The sequence below is a fragment of the Carlito syrichta genome, unplaced genomic scaffold (genome assembly GCF_000164805.1).
Source record: "Carlito syrichta isolate Samal-C Ts95f unplaced genomic scaffold, Tarsius_syrichta-2.0.1 Scaffold308114, whole genome shotgun sequence".
Classification (NCBI taxonomy): domain Eukaryota; kingdom Metazoa; phylum Chordata; class Mammalia; order Primates; family Tarsiidae; genus Carlito; species Carlito syrichta.
Window position 1 is genome coordinate 637060 of NW_007252210.1, and position 23100 is coordinate 660159.

The 23100-nt window shown below is 37.3% G+C and overlaps 1 protein-coding gene across 2 annotated transcripts in view; it reads left to right on the forward strand.

Annotated features, from left to right (window-relative positions):
• The window catches only part of ESR1 (estrogen receptor 1), a 368696-nt gene that overhangs the window by 214715 nt on the left and 130881 nt on the right, over positions 1-23100 (forward strand). For both annotated transcript variants that reach the window (XM_021716020.1, XM_021716021.1), the window contains one exon: positions 11294-11629. In XM_021716020.1, the coding sequence (XP_021571695.1) occupies positions 11294-11629 (336 nt within the window). The remainder of the gene's footprint in view (positions 1-11293; positions 11630-23100) is intronic.

Consider the following 23100-nt stretch of genomic DNA (forward strand, 5'->3'; position numbering starts at 1 on the left):
TACTATTGTTACATCATCTTGGAAAGTGACCACTTTATCATTATCTTTATCCTCGATAATTTCCTTGTTCTGCAGTCTGCTTTGCATAAAATTAATATAGCTACTCCAGCTTTATTTTGGTTGCTAGTACATATTTTTCTCCATTTCTTTACTTTTACTATATCAGAGTGTTTGTATTTAAAATGGGCTTATTGTAGGCAACATATAGTTTTGTCTTGCTTTTTATCCATTCTGACAATTTCTGTCTTTTAATTTGTGTATTTAAACCACTTACATTTAAAGTAAGCATTAATATACTTGAATTAAAATGAGTTATGTCTGTAACTCTTTCATGTTTATTGCCAAAGTTTCTTTTTGTTTTCACTTTCTGTGATTTTATTTTAGCATGCTATGTAATTTCATTTGATCTCCTCTTTTAGAGTACCAACTATATTTCTTTAAATAATTGTTTAGTGGTTCCCTAAAGTTTACCATATACTTTTTAAGTACTCTAAATATAACTTCAAATAACACTATTATATTTTATATATAGTTCTGGGACATTATGACATACCTCCCTTCTATCCCTTGTGATGTTGCTTCATTTCATTTCATTTACCTATATGTATAATCATCTAATACATTGTTACTATTTTTACTTTAAATAGGCAGTTATTGTCTAGGTCAATTAAGAATTTTAAAAGTATTTATTGTACTGTTATTTATTCTGTCTCTGATGATCTTCTAACACTCTATGTAGATCCAAGTTTCTGATCTATGTCATTTTCTTCTTGATTGAAGACAATGTTTTAATATTTCCTGTACGTCAAGTTTGCTGGTAAAGAATTCTGGCTTTGTCTAATCGGTTTTTTTAAGGTTTTCTTTATTTTTTGAAAGAGAATTTCCCTGGACCTAGATTTCTAGATTGTTTACTTTCCCCCCACTTCAACATTTTATATATTTCATTTATGCATCTATAGTTTCTGAAGAAAAGTTTTCTATATTCTCATCCTGTTCTCGATAGGTAGATGCTCCCCCCTCAAACTCCTGACTTTTTCAAGATGTTCTCTTTGTCTTTCATTTCATAAAATTTGAATATGATATGCCTAGGTGTGCTTTCTTGTGGAGAGGGATGTGTATTTATCCTTCTTGATATTTCCACAGCTTCCTGGATCTGAAGTTTGGTGCCTGACGTTAATTTTGTAAAGTTTTCAGTCATTACCTCTATTATTATTTCTCCTCCTCTTCCTTCTCCTCCTCTTCCTTCTTCTCTCTCTCTCTCTCCTTTCTGTTGTTCTAGTTGTACACATGTTATACCTTTTGCTTTTTCATCCTTTTTATTCTTTACATTTCAGTTTTGAATGTTTCTATTGACTTATCTTCCAGCTCACTGATTCTTTCCTTGGCTTGTAGAATCTATTGATAAGTCCTCAAATACATTCTTCAATTTGATTATATTTTAAAAAAATTTCTAGCATTTACTTTTGATTCTTTCTTAGAATTTCCATCTTTCTGCTTATATTACCCATCTGTTGTTGTATGTTGTCTTCTTTTTTCATTAGAGCTCTCTAAATCTCACACACACAAAATTTTTCTTTCCTTACATTACACATCCAGTCCATCAGCATCTTTCTGCTTTACTTTCAAAACATATCCTGAACTCAGGTATTTCTCACCATCTTTTCTGTATCACTCTAATGCAAGCCCTACTGTCTGTTCCCTAGTGAGCAGCAATGGCTTTGTAACTTATTTTGTAGCTTTGACTAGTAACTTTGAGTTCTTTCTAGAAGAGCTAGAGTCATCTTTTCTATACTATAAACCTTATCATGCTCACTTCTCTCCTCAAAAGGGATGGCTTCTCATCACTTTCAAAATACAATGCAAAGGCCTTGACTTAGTCTACATGACCCTTTGAGACTGGCCTCTCGCTTGCTTTTTCCTTGCTCATGCTGCTATAACCTCCCTGGTCTTTTGCTTTTCCTAGAACTCTCTATGCCCATTTCCTTCCCAGTATCAGCCTTCGCATACACTTCCTTCTTCCTAGAGCAAGGTTAACTGCCCTTCTTACTTTGCTCTGATCTCTACACCTCAGAAGAGTACTCCCTGATCTAAATACTCTCTTCACCCATTTTCCACTTTTTCTTCCTCAAACTTATCATTATCAGGCATTGTATATTTATTTGTTTATTATCTATATTCCTCACAAAAAATATGAGCATTGCAAGAGTAGGGATTTGTTGTTTTACCCCAGAGCAGTGTTTGACTCTCAATAACTTTTGTTGTATGAATGAATATATAAAATTAAAGCTGACTCAAAGTGCATGAGCATGTGTACATTTTACTTAAGTGATACATGGCATTCTTCCAAATCATGGGGCTCTTTTAACCATTCTCAATCAGTTGTGGCACCTTAGGAAAGTTATGGTGAAGATGACTTTGGGAGCTAATTTTGGTAAGAGATAGATGTCAGTTTTAGCTCACCAGCTCCATTTGGGGAAAAATAGTCTATCTTAATACATCTGATATTCAAACACTAAGATCTATTAATAGGTAAGTAATTTGCATAAAAGAAAACATCAATGGATAAACAGGGAAATCCTGTTTTAAAAAATTTTCCAGACCGGGATTTTTATAATGTGGAATCCCTAATAAGAAGTGTTATAGCTAATAATTGCAGGAATTACAGAATCAAGATTGTATCCATAATGGATCAATAGAGGCATGGGCCTATATAATAGTTTGCTTTCCAAAGATTCTAGGACCCCATGTATAAACACAGAAACACAAACTATTTATATTGATTAACAGTTCATGTAGGTTTGTATAGTTTGTACCAATGTTACCATGCAGCTATGGCATGGTAATTAAGATTGTGGGCTCCGAGATCAGTTTGCCTGTGTTCAAATTCTCTGAATTTCAGTTTATTTGTTGTAGAAAGGAGTACTGATAGTGCTTACCTTACACTGTAGTTTTGAAATTACATGATGTAATTTAGGTAAAGAGCTTAGATGAGCACCTGGTATATAGTAAGTGCTCAGTGTTAGCTATCATTATTGTTATTGATTGATTGTAGGCAAGATAAACTGGCTGTCATGTAAGCAGAAAAAGAAATTATTTAAATAATTTTGTTCAGATCACAGATTTAATATGGAGGATGAAGAACCAGGCTTGGAAAACAGGTGGAATCCAAGAAAAGCATGGTGACCAGCACTTCGCTAGTGTGATGCCTTGGGAACAGCCTGGCAGCAGCTGCATCCTTGACTCTTGGGTACCAGAGCCTCTATAGGGCAGCAGATTTAATTGTCTTGTGCCCTGGCTTCACACTCACAGGAAGAAGCATGCTATGGGTGGAACCCAGGTCACATACCTTCACTCTAAAGTCTGGACCCATAGAAAGCAATAGTCATCCTTGTGGCTTTTGTGGTAGAAAACAAGTCCTGACATGCACCAGCTCACATATTAAGGAATTCACCAAATGTAAGAAGGCAACTGAGATGCCGGGAAACCAAGAATGAACAAATGTGTATTACACCAATTAGTTAATGAAATTATATATTTCAATAATTTTTGAACAATGGCTTATAAATAACAGCTCAGTTTAAAGCACTCAACAAAAAGACAGTCTCCAAGTGGTCCTCAGGTTCTCTAAGTTTCTGTGACTTAGGTCACTAGGTGCTACATAGTGATTCTGAACTTCTAGAAAATGGAGGATTCTTTCTTTGGGATTTATCCAAATCCTACAGTTCTATCTTGTCAATCTGTGCCTTTTTTCATCATATAATATGAAATAGGAAGACTTTTCCAACTTGCCTTGGGAACGTATCCCTACACGAGGGGTATATATCATCGCACTGAATAAAGGAAAAGTTAGATTTGCATGGTGAAACTTCAGGAGCCTGCAAAAACCCTGCAGAGACCCTTCGTCTGAGGTTATTGAGACTGTGCTGCCCTCTCCAAGTTCCACTGTAAAGGGCTAGAAAACAACCTGTTTCCCAATCATTGTAATCTGTATCAGAGAAGATCATTTGATGAATGAGGATGGAAATGTGCTTATGGTTAGCAGGTGGGGAGGGGAGAAATTGTAGTTTAGAATCAATGAACCTTAGTGTTAGGGAATGGAGAAGACAAGTTTAAGGAGATGGGACCCCTGAATTTGACCCTTGGGAAAAGGGTTAGGTTGGAGTGACTACTGAAGTGAGCATCCTCTACCTTCTGAAAATAAACTTTATTTCCCCTTCCCCTATTTTCTCTAAATTAGGCTGATTTTTTTTTCTTATTACACTTTACTGAAGCAGAAAAGGGAATTCTAGTAACATTCTTACTAATAAAACTCCAGCCTTGGTGCAGTGGCTCATACCAGAAATCCTAGCACTTTGGGAGACTGAGGAGAAATGATTGCCTGAGACCATCCTGGGTTTGAGACCATCCTGGGCAACTTATCAAGACCTTGTCTCAACAATAAATAAAAAAGATTAGCCCAGCATGGTGGCATGTGCCTGCAGTCTCACCAGTTACTTGGAGGCTGAGCTGGAAGGATCTTTTGAACCCAGCAAGACTGAGCTGTGGTAGCCATGACCATGCCACTGCACTCCAGCCTGGGTGACAGAGTGAGACTGACTCAAAAATAAAACAAAACAAACAGAAACAAGACTAGAAAAACTCCAGAAGTAGAAATGGAGAATTTTAAATTGGCAATTAATGGGAAAAAGGTGAGGATAGGGGATTTCGTTAAATGAATGACCAGGATAATTAATGGGAATGTCCGCTTCTGGCCAAGATGGAATAACTGGGCCAAGATTTGATCTCCCACCAGAAACATGTAATAAACAAACAAAGACACTGGACAAAATATATGTCACTACAGTCTTTAAACCTTGAACTTGAAACAATGCAGGATGATGTTTCCTGAGAAAAAGAAAATAAATGGAATGATTGCTTAAGCAATCCTTATGATTGCTTCAACTTCCTGCCTGGAGAGAAGTTCCAGGGCACAGGAAGTGAGGAGAAGCCCAGGCATAATTAAACACATAAGGTAGCATAATTAAATATATAAGATCATTGCCAAGTAAATGGAACAAGAAAGAAAAAAACTACCAGAACAGAGGAGATGGTCTATCTGTGACTGGGGTGGAGTCTAAGATGAACGATGGATGAAATGGGGCTTTTACTGGCTTTTGAGGTTGATTCAAGAAGAGAAATAGAAAGAGAACAAAGTGGTGGTACTAAAAAGTATTATACAAAAGAGTCACAGGCTTAGCCTTGTTTTTATAAAACAAAAGTTTATGGAGAGAATTCGTAAAGATAGATTTGTAAAGTACTTTGGGACTATTTGTGGAAATTCATAAATCTTAACTTAGAGCCTGATTTTATATAATAGGTCTTTTTATATTTAAAATAAAGCCAGTAGAACTTATTTATAAGGGGTTCTTACCCTAATCATGGTATAAAACATATTTATAAAAACATACCTGTTTTGGATAAATGAGGGGAATGGGAAGACCAGAAACGTCAACATTCATTACCTCTGATATCCTCAAAGAATGGCTGAGAGTCTTTAGAGAATAGGTAAGCAACTCCCACTGAAGGCCAAGGCAGCCATTGAGAGATTTAGATGGGCAATAATTGGATAGAATGGGGGGTGTGCAATGGAGATGAATCAATCATCAGCTAATTACATTGGAGGGAAGAAGGTAGGCAGGTGACAAATTAAGAGCAGCTGCCACAACCTAGGTGAGAAGGGATAAGGTTATGAACTAGGAGGGTGGGCAGTGAGGATAGCAAGAAGGGACTCAAGGCAGAGATATGTGAAGACATGCTCAGTAGGTTAAAGTGAGGTTTTGGATGTGAGAGGAGGGAAAGAAAGAACATTACACAGCTTGAAATGAATCCCATAATTTGTTGTTCCTTGACTTGTTGCATTATTATTAAAGTGACAACATTAATAATGATCTATAATTATAAAAATTACACAATTTAATGATATAACATCATACAGTGGTCTTACTGATGCTTTGCAACTATCAATATTGTGGCACAGAGGCTTTGGAAGCAGATAACCTTTGTTCAAATTCCTGCACTGCCCTTGTTATGACCTTGGGCATGCTAGTTAATCTGAGCTTCTTTCTTCTCTGTTAAATGGGGAACAATAACAGTACTTACCTTATAGTATTCATCTTGAGTATTTGAAGAGAAAGTGTTAGAACTGATACAGGGGAGTCTCTCTGAAGCAAGTTTTATTCATTTTTTTCAGTATATTCTTTTTTTTTAATTTTAAAGATGTGGGGTACAATTCAGGGTTAGGTATACAAATGTTTGTTATGCAGGTACTCTTGTTGATGAGGTGTGCCCCCCTCCTCTGGCAGTTTCCCACTACTGCCAATCCCAACCCCTCATCCTTGGCAGTTTCTCAAATAGTTCAAGTTCTTATCTTTATTTCATTCTTAACTAATCAGTACTTCTGCTTTCTTTAACATATTGAATTAAAAAACTCTTAGTGTATTTCTTTGTCTTACTTTTTAATACCTCATGAATAATTGAGGGACAAAAGAAAGGTGATTATGCAAATGTTTGAAATATTTAATAATATAATAATACATTAAGGTAGCCATGGAAACTGGAAAAATAACTTTACTGATACACTAATTTTTTTCTAGAAAAGATCATTTCAATTAAAAAATTTAAAAAATGGAATGCATTAGAAGCATAGTTTAATGAATTTTATCATTCAGGAATACTCAAGCAGCATATTAACTTTTCCTGAGATACAATGGCCAAGCCAAAGAATTTAAAGAATGAAAAAAACAAATGATTAGACAAACTCTAACGTGATTAGAGGTAGTCTTGCAAAATGCCTCATTAGGTGTTTGACTCATTCAGACAGATCTTTTTATTTTAGGACCAGGATATAATTATTTAACCCTTTCCCCTTGCCAGGACTTGGTCCCTGTACTGCTTTTCGGCTGAACTATCTGCGGTCTTCACTAGAGAGTACACCATGCCCCATCTCTCTCCTGTCCCTTTTCATTGCCTGTGTTTATTGACCTAACACATTCCCTTAAGTTAACACCTCTTATGGTGGATTAGAATCACTGAAATCCACATTGAGTGCTACTAAGTGAAGAGTTTATTCTTGGCCTCTCTAAATCCTTTCAAAAATGTGGTGAGGATATCAGGAGTTGCAGTAACCCAAGGAGATGCAGTTCAAACTGGTGGCATTTCATACTGACAGTGGACTTGGTGGTTTAGAGAGAGTTTGGTTTCTTAATCCCTTATATAAAACCTGTGGCTCTTGTTGGGACAATCCTTGGATAATTTTTAAGTTTAAAAATTTTAAAAAGAGTCAAAGAAATTTACTTTGATAAAATATTGTCTAAATAGTGACACAACTTTGAGTGATAATGATGATGTCCACTAGTGGTCCAGGGCACGATATCTGTATTGTGCCACTGAATGTATTGCTCAACCATTCTGGAAAATGACATGATCATGTACTGAATGATAATATAGCTTGTGTGTATGGTATTTATAAGCCAAAATGCCATTTTCTACTTTACTTTAGTCTAATCAAGTAAACTTCTTGATTGGTAAGAGACTGCTTGTTTAATATTTGCACAATCTAAGCTAATTCTTCTCCCTGCTTCATTAACTGATAATTTTGTTTTTTGGCTTTTTCCCTGATAGCTAAAAAAAGTTAGACAAGGGGGTGTTGAACTTAAGCAAAATTCATATCACTCTGCTGTTCTATGTCTTGGTAGGATGCAGAGAATGAGATTTTATCTTTGAATTTCAATTATCTGTACCACTCCTTTGGCCCACCACTCTTTTCAAGAGGGAACCCCCCAAAGCCCCAGAATTTATTTATAAAATTTGTGTATTTATTCTTACATAATTAAACTTCAGTCATCTTCAATGTACTCTCCATTTGATGCAATCCATCAATCAAAATGCTTTTTCCATTGCTCAAAACAGTTTTTGAACATGTCAATTTTGATGACTTTTAGTGCTTCTACCATTTTTTTGTTTCACCTCTTCCAACTTTGAAGACCTTTTTCACTGGGGAATTAAAAAAAAAAGTTGCTCAGGGTGAGAGGATGAGATCAGGCAAATCGGGAGGGCGAGGCACAGAGTTCATGCTGCTTTTGGTCCAAAATTGCTGAACACTGAGCACGGTGTTCATAGCTTGTAAAATAAACTATCATGAAACAGACAAAAAAAATTTTCAAAACAAAAAAAAATTCAGCTTCTCACAACAATATTAGCTGGTACACTGATGAGGTTGGATTCCTAGAATATTACCTAGTGGAGAAGCCTGTGCAACAAGGGACCCGCCCTCTAAAGGATAATTCCAGGGTTTTTTGGGGTCCCCCTATATAATTAAGAATTTTCTGTACATTTCACAGTGATGGAGTTGATTGGTTCTGATTTACAGTTTTCACTTAAACTAGAGTAAAGCAGAAATAGAAGTCTGGTCATTTTTTACCTTCTTCCACTCAATTCTAGTTAGATTTTTGAACTGCTATAAAATATTTGTGCAATGTTATCACCGGTAATGTATACAATTACTATTCCCAAGTAAAAAAAGATTCCTTCTTCATTGAGCCATACCCTGGGATCCTATCACACAAAGTTGGCTGTATAATAGGTAAAATTTTCTACTTTTGTTTTGTTTGTACATTTTGTAGGAACTTTGGAATTTTAAAACTATCACACATTTAGGGCATAATAGAGAAAATATCTGGTAATGCTAATAGAATCTACCTTTTCATTTGACTGTTTGATGACTTTATAAGTAGTCAACTCCCTCCTCATCTCTCCAGTTGTATTTTATTGTTCCACATCTCAAACCTCTGTGTTTTGCTTTGTTTTTTGGTCTCCTGTTCAACAACCTGAATCATATAGTTGTGAGACACAATTGGGTGTGAAGATTCTACTAATTCCTTTACATACAGCTAAGCATCTGAATAATCTACTAAATTCCTCCAAGATGGAAAATTTCATGATCTGGCTTAGGCTCAAAGATAACTTTCTGTCTTAGAAAAACTTTCTTTGTCTCATCCTTCCTCAGCATTTCCTCCCATTTGTTGTAGCATTTGACATTCATTCATTAATTCAGCAAATACTAAATAATTTTTGACCAATGTTTTTCTCCCTCCAAGCTGAAAACTTGATGAAGGATAATGTGATCTGTCTTTATTTACTACTGCATCTTCTGTGAATATACATTGTAAATATTGAACAAACACTTTGATAACACATTTTTTATAACTGCCATTATCAATTCCTGAATTGATCCTAAAATTCTTCTGCTGGAAATCAGAATGTTTGTAGTATGACTACTGAATCATTTTGAAGTGGGTGGTAATACTGTATTTTGGTTTTTTACTTTGTTTGAGTCATCTCACTCCATTGCTCAGGTTGGAGTGCAGTAGCTTGCTAACCCCTCTTAATTCCTCAGTTGTTCTCCAGGTGATCTGATCATGTGTCTCCTCACCATTTCACTGACTCTAATCTGAATAGATGAATTTTTTTGTTTATGTGCAGCATCCAGCATCCAGCAATGAGTGTGCTACCTCAGGGGTTCTCTGATGAGCTAAGTAGAGTGAGAGTATTGTTTCCCTTAATTCAGATATTATGAGCCCATTAGCAAATATGACAATGAAATAGTATATATGCCTGAGTAAGGACAATAGCTAAGCAGATACCACTGTTCTTCTCTTTTAAAAAGTTTCCCTAAACTTGTTAACTTCATGCCTATATAATGGATAAAATTCAAACTCTCCATTTAACTGAAAACAAAAACAAACTTATTTTCAGAGCCAGAATCTAGAACCATACTTAATAGAGAATGATCTTGAACAAATTAATTAATCTCTCTAAGTATGTGAGAACTAAATTAGCTATAAAGTGCTTAAAATACATGGCAGATGCTCAATGCATATTAGTGATAATAGCAATAGTGATCTTAACTATTACAATTACTATTCCAGGAGTTCTCAGAAATGTTCATGTTAATAGAGAAAATAGGAAGAACTGGTGGCTCCTCTATGTTTTTGAAGTGACTTTTAATGTATCTTTTCTAGACTTACAAGAATAGAGGTATATATTTTTAAAAGATTCATAGCCACACACTTGTCTAAATCCCTTGACAAATTAGAATGAAATAGGATAAAGTTCTCACATTAGCTATTCATTTGTTATAGAGTGGTACAACAGGTGATATGTTATTAAGAGTGTTTATTTCTCATGTCTTTGATAGTAACAATAGTTGTATTAACTTTTTACTAAAAGAATTGTTTCCTGCTATTGCTGTTTGATAAATTTTGGGAAATATGGACAAACTTTTTTGAAAAATATGGATATGTGTTAATTTTTGTCTTTCTAAAAATGTGTTTTTGCTGAACCATTTCAGAAGCACAACATTGCCCTTTTTTTAAGGCTAAGAAGCTGTGCTGAAATCTCAAAGACTCACAGCAAAAATATTGGCTCCCCTCTCTACACCTTGTTTTGTAATTTAGTTAGTGAGAATCACAACTAAGTAAATCTTGGGAGAAAATTGTTTTCAACTAAAACAATTAAACTTAAAAAACCTAAAACTTTTGCATTAGAAAAAGAGAAATACATTTATGAGAATCTTAAAACCAAGTAAACAACTTAAGGAACATTCCTAATGTGGTAAGTCGTAGTTTAGTTGCAGTGAGAGACTTACTGATCACCTTGAGGAACCACTGACTGTAATGTACTTTGTGGATAAGTCGTTTGTCTTTAGTGTCATTCATTAAGAGGTCTATTTGGATGAAGGATGTTTATTGCATGTCTTTTAAAAATGACATATTAAAAGAATATTGATAGCAAGAGCAATCTTTGATACTAAACCATAGTTTAAGAATAATGATTATAACTCTGTTCTTTTCATAGCATCTGTTACAATACATGCATGTGCACACACATGTACACACACACACACACACACACACACACACACACCCCTACCTGGTGTGTCAGAGCCAGTTTGTACTGGCTCACAAAACCTAATCGTAAATTTTCGAGAGTTTTGTAAGCTGCTTGATGTCAGATAAGTAGCTTGAAATTTGCTATGGTAACAGTATTTACATCATGGAAATTGGCAAATGATACAAATCAGAGCTTTTCCCTTTTTCCCTTGTAGAGACAGTTGTTAAACACTTACCAACTCACCTGTGCCTGAGAGTATTTTTTCTGAAATAAAATAAAGGACTATCAGTTTTGAAGATTATTTTTGTATGAAAGTTTACATGGGAAAAAAATAAACTAATTGTTTTTCTCCCTGTATTTTCAGGGATACGAAAAGACCGAAGAGGAGGGAGAATGTTGAAACACAAGCGCCAGAGAGATGATGGGGAGGGCAGGGGTGAAGCAGGGTCCTCTGGAGACATGAGAGCTGCCAACCTTTGGCCAAGCCCTCTCCTGATTAAGCACACTAAGAAGAACAGTCCAGCCTTGTCCCTGACAGCTGAGCAGATGGTCAGTGCCTTGTTGGAGGCTGAGCCCCCCATAATCTATTCCGAGTACGATCCTACCAGACCCTTCAGCGAGTCTTCGATGATGGGCCTACTGACCAACCTGGCAGACAGGGAGCTGGTTCACATGATCAACTGGGCAAAGAGAGTGCCAGGTAAGAATGCTAAGCTCAACTTTTATTTCAAGAGTCAATTACTTTTCAAGAACTTCTTGTGATGTCATGGGAGAAAGTGCAAGAAAAAGAAGCCATAGCTTGTTGCTTAATTGGTTTCAAGGTTACAGAATTTGTTGATTTTTAGGGTCAATACTCTAATTCTCCTGGCAATTAGGAAATAATATTTTAAAATTAGACTCTGGAAGACTAAAATTCTTAAATTGACATCATTTATTTTTTACCCATTTTATTCACCAAAAACATTTGGGGTGAACACTACATGATGAAAGTGTTTAATAGATGTTCATAGTGGCAGAAACTTTTAACACTAAATGATCTATGAAAGTTTTTAATATTGGCAACTTTTGTTTATTACATTTCAATTATTAAAACTAATTTCATCTTTAAAAATCTTTTTTTTAAAGAGCTTTGTGGATCAAAGAGATAATGGTAGGTTTATTTACTGAATGCCAACTATTTATACAACCAGCCTAATGCTTAGTATTTTAAGAGAAAGATAAATACAATAAAAATAAATAAACTAGGGTTTCATTCCTTAGAGGAGCTTGTGGAAAAAGGCAATGACTGAAGTGACACTTTGGGCCTTCAGTTGATTATTTCTCCAGACTGGTATCTCTGTAAAACTTGACTGTTGCTCTTGTGGTTCATGGCGAAGAATTCTAGCTATTATGGAAACAATAATAGAAAATGACGTTCTCCCTGCTTTAGCATATCCATTCAGAAGCCAGCGTAGATGAACCAATGCAAGAGAAAGTTAAATCTTTTTTGGGCGTTTGTAGATCAAATGAATAATGGATTTAGCTAGAGATTTTCTCAGTTGGCTTATTTTAATAAATAATATTAATTATGACCTATGAAGCATGGAATTTTTTTATGAAACTAAAAAATGCAGAGTTTTGTACTTGCATTTCATGGGTCACTGATATGTTATAGGCCAAGTGAACATATGCTGGGCCTTCAAACTTGTTAGAGGTTGTCCTTTTAAGTGATTTGAATGGTGATTTAGTTATGCGGAAGCATTGCGATTAACAGGCAAATTTAGGTTTTCAGGGTCACTCTAACTGGCAAACAAAAACTCTTGGCCGTCTTTGGAATTAAGGATTGTGTTGAGCTGGGTGTGGTGGTTCATACCTGTAATTGTAGTACTTTGGAAGGCAGAGGCGAGAGGATTGCCTGAGCCCAAGGGTTTGAAACCAGCCTGGACAACATAGCAAGACCTCATGTCTATAATAAACAAAAAAATATTAGCCAGGCATGGTGGTGCACACTTGTAGTTCTAGCTCCTTGGCAGGCTGAGGCGGAAGGATCGCCTGAGCCCAGCAGGTCAAGGCTGCAGTAGCTGTGAGTGTGCCACTGCACTCCAGCCTGGGTAACACACAGAGACTCCGACTCAAAAAAACAAGAGGGGTATTGAACACCTACATATTTTAGCATTCTTTTGTGAAGCAGATTATATCATAAGTTAATGTGGAATCCAAATGTAATGAGGCTATAGGTTTTTTCTTTGTTTTTACGTCTGCGATTGCCTTGTTTTCATACTTTGGGATAAAACAAACAAACAAACAAACAAACAAACAAAACCATTTCCTTGAGAATCAACTCCTGGTTGCTGTTAAGTTTTATTGTCCTATAAGCATGTATTTTCCCTCGTGAAATCTTGGCAATATCAGTTCCAGAACAGTGCTGAATTCAAGCATGTGTTTTTCATACTTATCAGTACATTCCTTCATGACATTTTTATAATCATACAATTTTGAGGAGCATTTAAAACAACTGGAATTAAACTCAAATACACAAATAAATGAATGAAAGAAATCATGGCGATTGTCTTCTGGGTTTAAGAATAAAATGGAGGGTAACTCCCAACCCCCTTGGGTCCCCTCCCACTGTGGGAGCTTTTCTGTCCTCTCAATAAATTCTGCTTTCTAAAAAAAAAAAAAAGGAATAATGTGGAATATGGAGGCATCAAGGGAAGAAAAATATTATGTCCATACTTAGCCATCCCATTATTAAAGGTAGAACTAAGCAAAGTTATGGTAGTGACATGTGTATAGCAAAACCACTCTATAATTTCATTATGCTATTTTTAAAGACTTGAATGAATCCAAAATCCTTGGGCCAAACTATATTGTTACTTGATTCTTTAAAACAAGACTCATAAAGGCAAAAAAACTATATGTCTGTGTGTGTGTATGTGTGTGTGTGTGTGTGTGTGTGTGTGTGTGTGTGTGTGTGTGTGTACTATTGGAATGCAGCTGTTGTAAATCAAAGTCCTTCTTGTGTGGTCAAGTAGAATAAAAATAACCATTGATTTCAAAAAGATGATGAATAATGAGGAAAGAAGAAAATCTTCTAGAAAAACTCTAAAGATGGTTGTCAAGGTTTTCAGAAAAATTGACAAAGCTGCGTTTTGAAAAGCTTTTATATCTTTTATAAAGTCAAACACCATCTGTCATTGTTAAAAAAGTAGCCCACATTGAAAATCGAATATAGACAATGTTACATGTATGTGGTACTATTATGAAAATAATATTAATAATAATAATGTTAAAAAGAGGAAAGGGTAAACCTCATTAGTAAGAAGAACAGCAAAAAAACCAGTTCTAGAAGTACCTGAAATTAGATAGATGTTACAAAAACCTGCATGGGACATTTGAATAACCCTCAAAATGGCTACTAATATAACAGAAATTGTGAATTGACTTCATTTTGAGCAATGAATTTTAACAAAATAATCAACATTTTGGGCTATTTTAGTAATTCTAGAAGTGTTTGTTTTTTTCTAACAGAATATTGTCAGAATCTTCCAATGTTGGTGATTATAAGTTTCATTTTCCCTTCTCTTAGCATCCAGGGCATGCTTTTTGACTTGATATATCTCTCTGCTGAGAATTATGATGTGAAGAACATTAGGATAAAATACATCATACAAGTATGTTAGTCAATTTCCAATCAAAAGTACTTATATTAGACTTGGCTAAAGATAACATCAAGAAATTAGTTTTTTCTCTCTGCAATTTAAAAACGACAGCAGTGACAAGAATGATAACACTTATCAACCCAGCTCTGACAAAAGATTATAACATGTGCCATGTATCTGCTTTTTAAATATCTAATTATAGAGAAGAATTTTTTCTTAATTGTTTGCTCTGAAATTTGTTCCTCTTTAATAGGTATTTTATAGTCTATCCATGGGTAGAGATTCAGTTTTCAAAGAATTGGAAGATTAAGTCTTAATTTATTATTGTCATATATGTGGTGAAACTAGTCAATAAGTGTAACACCATTTAGCTGAAGGTCAAAAAGGAAAAAATATGACTGCAAATGTTATATTTTTTATTTCTGTATCACACTCAATTGCATCATTAAGTGTTGGATTCTTAGTTTCAGTGTTAATGTACTATATCTGATTTTTTTCCTGAGAAACTTGAATTGTACCACCAACTGTCATTTTGATTTACTAAAACTTAAGCCTTTTCTAAAATTCACCACAATTCCATATACCCCAAAGGCAATTTTATCTTTAAGTTGTATTATAACACTTGTTATTGCAGTAGCACTGAGGGAGACTGAAGTGGGAGATTGCTTGAGGCCAAGAGTTCAAGACCAAACTGGGTAACATAGGAAGGCCTTGTCGCTACAAAAAATTGGCTAGATTTGGTGGCACGTGCCTGTAGTTACAGCTACCAGGAGACTGAGGAAGGAAAATTGCTTGCTTGAGTGCAGGAGTTTGAGGCTACAGTGAGCTATTACTGTACCACTGCATTCCAGCATGGGCAGCAGAGCAAGATCCTGTCTCTTTTTTTTTTTTTTAAAGGCCTGGCACAGTGGTTTATGCCTGTAATCCCAGTATGTTGAGAGGGTAAGCCAAGAGGATCACTGGAGTCCACGAGTTTGAGACCGGCCTGGGCAACACAGCAAGACTTTGTCTCTGCAGAAAAATTAAAAAGTTAACCTGTTGAGGTGGTTTGCACCTACAGTCCCAGCTACCTGCAGGCTGAGGTAGAAGGATCACCTGAGACTGGGAGTTCTAGGCTACAGTGAGCCATGATTGTGCCACTACACTCCAGTGTAGACAACAGAGTAAGACCTTGACTCAAAAGATATATATATATACACATACACACACATGTATGTGCATATATATAATATGTATGTATATGTCTATATAATATATAAAATAAATAAATATATACATACGTATAAAAATGAATGTTTACATATATATGTTTAACCCTGGAATTTTTATAGCACTTTAAACAATGATAACCAGAAAATGTGATAGCATCATGGACCTCTGGGCAGAGATCCGGGAGTGTGTGCTCAAAGTGCCAGCCCAGGAAGAGGAAGAATGGAAAAGTGGTACTCAGCCTGGTTTCATGGGAAACCTGCCGCCTTCACCCCTTCACCACTATCTTATTTTCTCAGTGGCAAATGGGGTGGCCTTTCCCTCCCCTCTTCCTGCTGAGTCTCTCTGGGCTGTTTTACTTTGGGTTTCCTCCTTGTTTACTTTTGACTCCAAGAGTAGAGGATCCACTTTTTCTGGACATGCCTCCCACTAGCCCCAAGCTCAGGCTTCTCAGGAGTTTCTGTGGGGTATCCAAGGGTGGCAGTGGTCTGAGTCATTCAGGGGCACAGGACCTCTTGTGTATCTATGTTCTCCTGGAATCCAGTTATTAGCTTTCCTAGCCTTTAATACTCATCCTCATCACTCAAATGAGCAGTAAATTGAGCTCAGGAAAGGCTGGAATGAATGAATGAACAAAGAAACAAATAATGAACCTTGTTAGAACCCAATGTTCCTTTAAACGAGAATTGCTCTCCATGGCTGTGATGTTCTTCCTTTTCACCTCTCTACAGAATCTACCTCTGACATCTGCTTTGACATCTCTCTGGCAATTGCCTTAGTGTTACTTGGCTTCCAACCTTTTTTGGGGGGTGAGAGACAGAGAGATAGCCAAAAGAATGTGCAGACTGAGCTCCAAGAAAAAGCTTGGGTTGTCAATCAGCAAGTGAGTTTCACTTAGTGAGTATAATTGAAAACTTAAAGTGGGTAGAGACAAGAGGGCAGGGAGATGGCACAGTACCTTGAACTGGGAATTGGGAGCCTCTTCAAGAAACACATTGTATTCCATGAGGCTCCTGCAGATTACAGCAACTTGGCAGGGCTACCCAGAACTCGCTTTTCAACTGTCATCAGATCGTTAACTCTACTCTCAGGCTGTTGTGGTGTTCTAGTCTGCTTTGGCATGGCACAGGGATTAAAGGTGGTGTGATGTGGAAGCATGGGGCGGGGACCAAAAAAAAAAAAAAGCTGAATTTATTTATTAAAAATTGTGTATATATTCTTACTTGTTTTAACTTTAGTCACCTTCAAAGTACTCTCCGTTTGATGCAATACACCGATTGAGGTGCTTTTTCCACTGCTCAAAGCATTTTTTGAACTCATCAATTTGGATGCCTTTTAGTGCTTCTACTGTTTTTTGTTTCACCTCTTCCACATCAACAAAATCTTTCCCTTTGAGAGTTTTTTTCATCCAGGGAAACAAACAAACAAACAAAAAAGGCACTTGAGGAGAGATAAAGTGAATAGGGAGGGTAGGGCACGGGGGTCATACTGTTTTTGGTCAAAAACTGCTAAACATTCAGCATGGTGTGGGTAGGTGCGTTTTCCTGGTGGAAGAACCAGTCACTTGTTTTCCACAACTCGGGATGATTCTTCCCCAAAGCAGCTTCTCACAACAACGCTAACTGGCACACTGATGCCAGTGGGTTCCTAGAATAATTACCTAGTAGGGGAATCCAGTACTGCAAGGGGCCTGACCTCCAAAAAATAATTTTATTTTTTGTGGAGTCTCCTTTGTTTGGGTGACAGCCTGGAGAGGTGCCAGAGGCGTGTGTTTAAGGGCAAGATTTGAGGTTTAGATTTTGCAGAGTGAGAGCCATGGGACTAGGCTCGAGTCATCCCAGCATGATGCAGGATGTGTGGCCATCCCTCTGGGCTGGCAGTGTGGGGCTTTCTTTGAAGTACTCATCTCCAAGTTAGCCCTTTCCACTGACTTGTGGAAACAACCTGGCTTTCCACTGCTGCTGTGAATGCTCTGGTTGAAACCCAAGGAACACAGCTACTTACTTGATTTTTTCATGTGAAACCTTAAGCTCCCTAGAAAGTTGTGGGTCCAGATGCTAAAAAGCATTTACAAATCCTTTTCTCACCTTGAGATCAAGTATTTGAGAAAAATGTCCCATCCGGGTCCCTTTGCCCCATCTTCCTCAAGGTTCTATTTCAGTGAGTCCAGGTCAGGGCCCTAGAATCTGCATCTTGACCACAGTGGCTCTGTGGTGCTGGGTGGCCTCAGGCCACCCTATGGGGAGTGTTGACCGGTGGCTCTACTATTTCCATAGAGATTTGTTATGGAGAGTGTCTGTTTTTATTAACTGTTTATGTGCTAGAAAGATATATTACTATCAAAGTGCATTATGGGTAGAAAAGTGTCCTCTCACAGAGATATATTAGAGTCCCAACCACCAGTGCCTCAGAATGTGACCTCAGTTACCTGTAGAAAGATCTTAACTAGGGTCTTTATAAGTTCAAATGAGGTCATTAGTATGAACCCTAATCCAATGAGGACTGGCATTCTTATTAAAGAGGACATTTAGACACACAGAGGAAAGATGATGTGAAGAGACACAGGGAGAAGATAGTCTCGTGACTAGAGTGATGTGTTGACAAGCCAAGGATTGCCAAAGTTTGCTGGCTGACATAGGCAATCTAGAAAAGGTGAGAATGGACTCTCTCCTAGAGCCCTCACAGAGTGTGTGGCCCTGCCAACACCTTGATTTCAGACTTCTAGCCTCCAGAACTGTGAGACAATATGTTTCAAAGCCACCCAGTTTTTCATACTTTGTATGGTAGCGCTAGGAAACCAATACAATGTGAATCAAAAGTAAAATTTTTTGGCCAGGAGCCGTCTGGGCATGGTGGCTCGCTCTATAATCCCAGCACTTTGGGAAGTTGAGGTGGGGAGGATTGCTTGAAGTCAGGAGTTCGAGACCAGCCTGCCCAACATAGTGAGACCTCATTTCTACAAAAAACCATAAAAATTAGCCAGGTATGGCGGTGTGTGCCTCTAGTCCCAGCTACTTGGGAGGCTGAGGTGGGAGGATCACCTGAACCCAGGAGGCCAAGACTGAGTTGAGTCATGATCACGTCACTGCACATCAGCCTGGGAAACAGGGTCAGACCCTGACTTGGAAAAAAAGAAAAGAAAAAAAACTTTATACATATATTTGAAGCAGAAGAAATAAGGAGCCACTGACTTAAGAGGGAGGTTTGGCTCATCTAGTGTAGGCTTAGCTAATCATTGACTCATATATTTTTTCCTTTGCCCACCCAAGTGGTTTACGGAACTTTTGGCTTTGAAGTTGATTTATAGCTTTAACAATTTCATGCATCTACCTGGCAAACACCTTGTAAAAGGTTTTAACCTAGAAGAATTTTTTTTCATCGGGTACTTGATAGTTTCCTTTTAAAAAAACATTTGTATCTTTAATCCATCTGAATTCATCCTTGTATACAATGTGAGGTGATGCTCCAGCATGACTTTTATACAGATGGCTGCACAGCTGTTTCAATCCCATTTATTAAATAGCCTCCTACGGAAGAATTTTTTAGATTTCTTTTATAACTTCCAAGTTTCCTATTTCTTAAGAACTTGTAGAGCAGGGTGAAAGCTATGACCCACTGGTCTACGTGTTTGGTTATTTTTCCCAATTCTTAAATAAAAAATAAAAAAAGAAAATAAATTACTTATTCAAAGTTATAAGTCTTTCTTAATTTATACTGGCAACATGCAGGGGCTCACGTCTGTAATCCCAGCACTTTGGGAGGCTGAGATGGGAGGATCACTTGAGGTCGGGGGTTTGAGACCAGTCTGGGAAACACAGTGAGAACTTGCTTCTGCAAATTAACAAATTAGCCAGGCATAGTGGAGTATGCCTGTAATCTTGCTACTTGGCTACTTGGGTGACTGAGGCAGGAAGATCACTTAAGCCCAGGAGTTAGACGCTGTAGTGAGCTATGATTGTACCTCTGCACCTCAGCCCGGGGGACAGAGTGAAAATCTGTCTCTACAACAACAACAATAAAAGCAAACGAAAGGAAGGAAGGAAGGAAGGAAGGAAGGAAGGAAGGAAGGAAGGAAGGAAGGAAAGAAGGAAGGAAGGAAGGAAGAAAGGAAGGAAGGAAGGAAGGAACCACTGCAGCTTCTTATTCTCATTCGTGAAGGCAGCAGGCTAATTTGTAGTAAGTGCACATATATGGTGTGGTTTGTCTGTCCTGTGTAGATATATTTAGTAATTCTCCACTAATTTTAGAAATGAAAGACAGACATTTATGAGACTTGAGACACTTAAATAAGAGGCAGTCAGGTGAAGTGCCATTCAATTTTAGTAGGACATCAAAACTATTTGCCAGGAGTGCAGGCTGTTCCAGGTTTCCCTTCCCGCTTTTCCCATCTTTTGTGCGTGTCCCCAGATGCTCCCGTGCTCACCCTGAGCCATCCTTCTGCTGTGACCCGACTTGAAAACTGAGTCCACTCAGAGCCTCACCTGTTAACTTTTAGGCTTATGATTTCCAGATTTCTTTCTCTAGGCTCTAAACACTTCAATATTCAGTTTCCATTTTCTACTGCCTGCAGGCCCATAGTTAAATATCACATTTTCACCCATGTACAGTAAACAAACGAGCTGTTTCTCCCTCTCTCTGCTTTACTAGCAAACTCGTTGGTTTCTTTTGATGACCTCCATTTCAGCAGGGGCTCCACCCTTCTTCCTCGTTTTCCTTTGGAGTTGTCTTTGTGTTTGGCTCCTTTTTACTGGGTACCATCAATTCTTCCTCTTCACCTCTAGATTATGCTTCTTCTCCTTTTCATGATCCTCAGCCTGGTCTACATCCTGATTATATTCCCCCAAACTGAATTATGATAATATCCTTCCAACTGGGCTTTTGAGTTCCAGCCTTTCATCCCTTCAATTTATCCTACCTACCATTGCCAAAATAATTTCAGTAAATCCTCATTTCAGAATGCTACTCTCCCTTTATTAATTTCCTGTGACTATCATAAAAAAGTATCACAAACACTGTGTCTTAAAACACTAGAAATGGGAAACAGCAACAACAACAACAACAAAAAAAAAACCTAGAATGGATTGTCTTATAGTTTTGGAGGCTAAAAGTCTGAAATCAAGTGGTTGACAGGGCCATGGTCTCTCTGAAGGCTCTATGTCTAATTTTTCCCAGTGTCTGGTGTCTGCTGGCTGTCCTTGGTCCTCCTTGGCTTAAAGCTGCATCTCTCAGTCTCTGACACCATTACCAAGTGGTGTGTTCCCTCTGTGTTTGTGGATCTGTGTCCAGTAGCAAAATCGTGGAACCAACCTAAGTGGCCACCAATGATTGACAGGATAAAGAAAATGTGGTACATATATACCACAAAATAGTATACTATGGAGCCATAAAAAAGAACAAAATCATGTCCTTTGCATAACATAAAAGGAACTGGAGAACATCATTACAAGTGAACTACCTTAGAAACAGAAAACCAAACATCATATATTTGTACTTATTTGTGGGAGCTAAATGATCACAAAGATGAAAATAATAGACACTGGGGATATTAAAAGAGGGGAGACAGGGAAGGGGGTTTGGGTTCAGAAATTGGGTATATGTTTACTATCTGGGGAATGGGTCACCTGAGACCCAGTCCCCACTACTATGTAGTATGTCCATGTATGAACAGGCAATTGTACCTCCTGAGTCTAAAGTAAAATAAAATTATGTTTTTTAAAAAGGACACCAATCAGCTTGACTAGGTCACTGTAGTCTAATAGGACCTCATCTTAACTTGATTCCACCTGTAAAGACCCTATTTCCAAATATAGTCACATTTAAAGGTTGCACAGGGACATGAATTTTAGGGGAGACAACTATTAAATTAACAGTTTGGTGTTGTGACCTTATTATCCAGCTTCGTGATCGATTTAACAGATACACAATCATATCTCCCAAAGCCTAAGACGCAGAACTGGATTATGCCTCGGGGTACCTAACCCTACGTTAACCTTTTTTTCCACAGAGTTTTGTAAAAAGGCTGGTCATCAACCTGCTTTCTCTCATCTTATTTGATTTCTACTTTCTGACATAATCTGCTTAAACCAGACATCCTCCTAGGCCCACCCTTTCCCCTGCCATTCTCCTCTTACACAGTGTCTTCATTTTATTTTTCTTTTGTTTGAATCCCTACATCCCCCCTCTCTGTTCAAATTTGATGCTTTTTTTCCCCTAGAGAAACATCTCAACTTCTTCCTTTCTGAAATTTCAAACTGCTTTGACCAATATGATCTTGAATTGAGTTTACCATCACGAGATAACCAGTCCTTGGTCCAGAGTATTTTTGCTGAACTGAATCAACTAGGGTATAAAATGCAATAACATTTCTTAATGACTTTTTGTTTGTTTGTTTCCTACGTGGTAGAATTGTTGCTGGGTGATTAGGTTATACTTTGGTTAAATTTCTCTTTTGAAATGAATGTTGAATCGTTTATACTGGCTATATATTTTTATCCAGGGGACTTTGCAATGGAGAAGTATTTCTACAATCTGAGTTTAATTTGCTGAAGCTATGAACTTATTCTTTAAAAGTTGTATATGTGCAAAATGAATTTATATTAAATGAGTCATATCTTAATGTTGTCAGTATATCCTTTATTTAAATAAGATCTATTACAGATATTTGTGTGATGTGAGCACTCCTTTGACAAAACAGGCATTCTCTTTTTTTCTTTAATTCAAATGTGGTTTTTCACAGATTGAGATTCCTTAGCATGATAACCATTTGGACTAACTATAGAATGGTCACATGATTAAACTGGCCCTGAAACTACATGGCTTCTCCAAGGTACATGCGACTGACTTACTGAGGTGACTCCACTGGATCTTTCTGGCTTAACTTATTCTGTGTCCTGATATTGGTTTGTATTTACCCCCAACAGTGGTATATTTAGAGCCATTGTGGGCTGTCCTAAGCATCAACATGGCTGAGGCAAAGTTTGAACTTTCCTGCCAGGTGATGGAGGTTACACCTTTGTGATGAAAGACGTCAGTTTTCACTTGGAGTTAAAAGACCAGAGAACTGCAGAAAGGAGAGGAAATCGGTTTGGGCCGTGATGCGATCGAAGGAATTAAAGTCTCAGAAAACATCTTGGAAGGAATTTCATAGTGAGGTAGAATTCTAAGAGAATTCACCTATTTCCTTGTATAACTTCCTCTGTACCAATAACTTTCCAGAAAAAACTCACTAAATAGCTTTGAAGTTTGTTTCATATCTCCTTTATGCAATTGCTGTCTTTCACAGAAACCAGGGGCCTCTAATCCATAGGTTTGCATTGTTGTC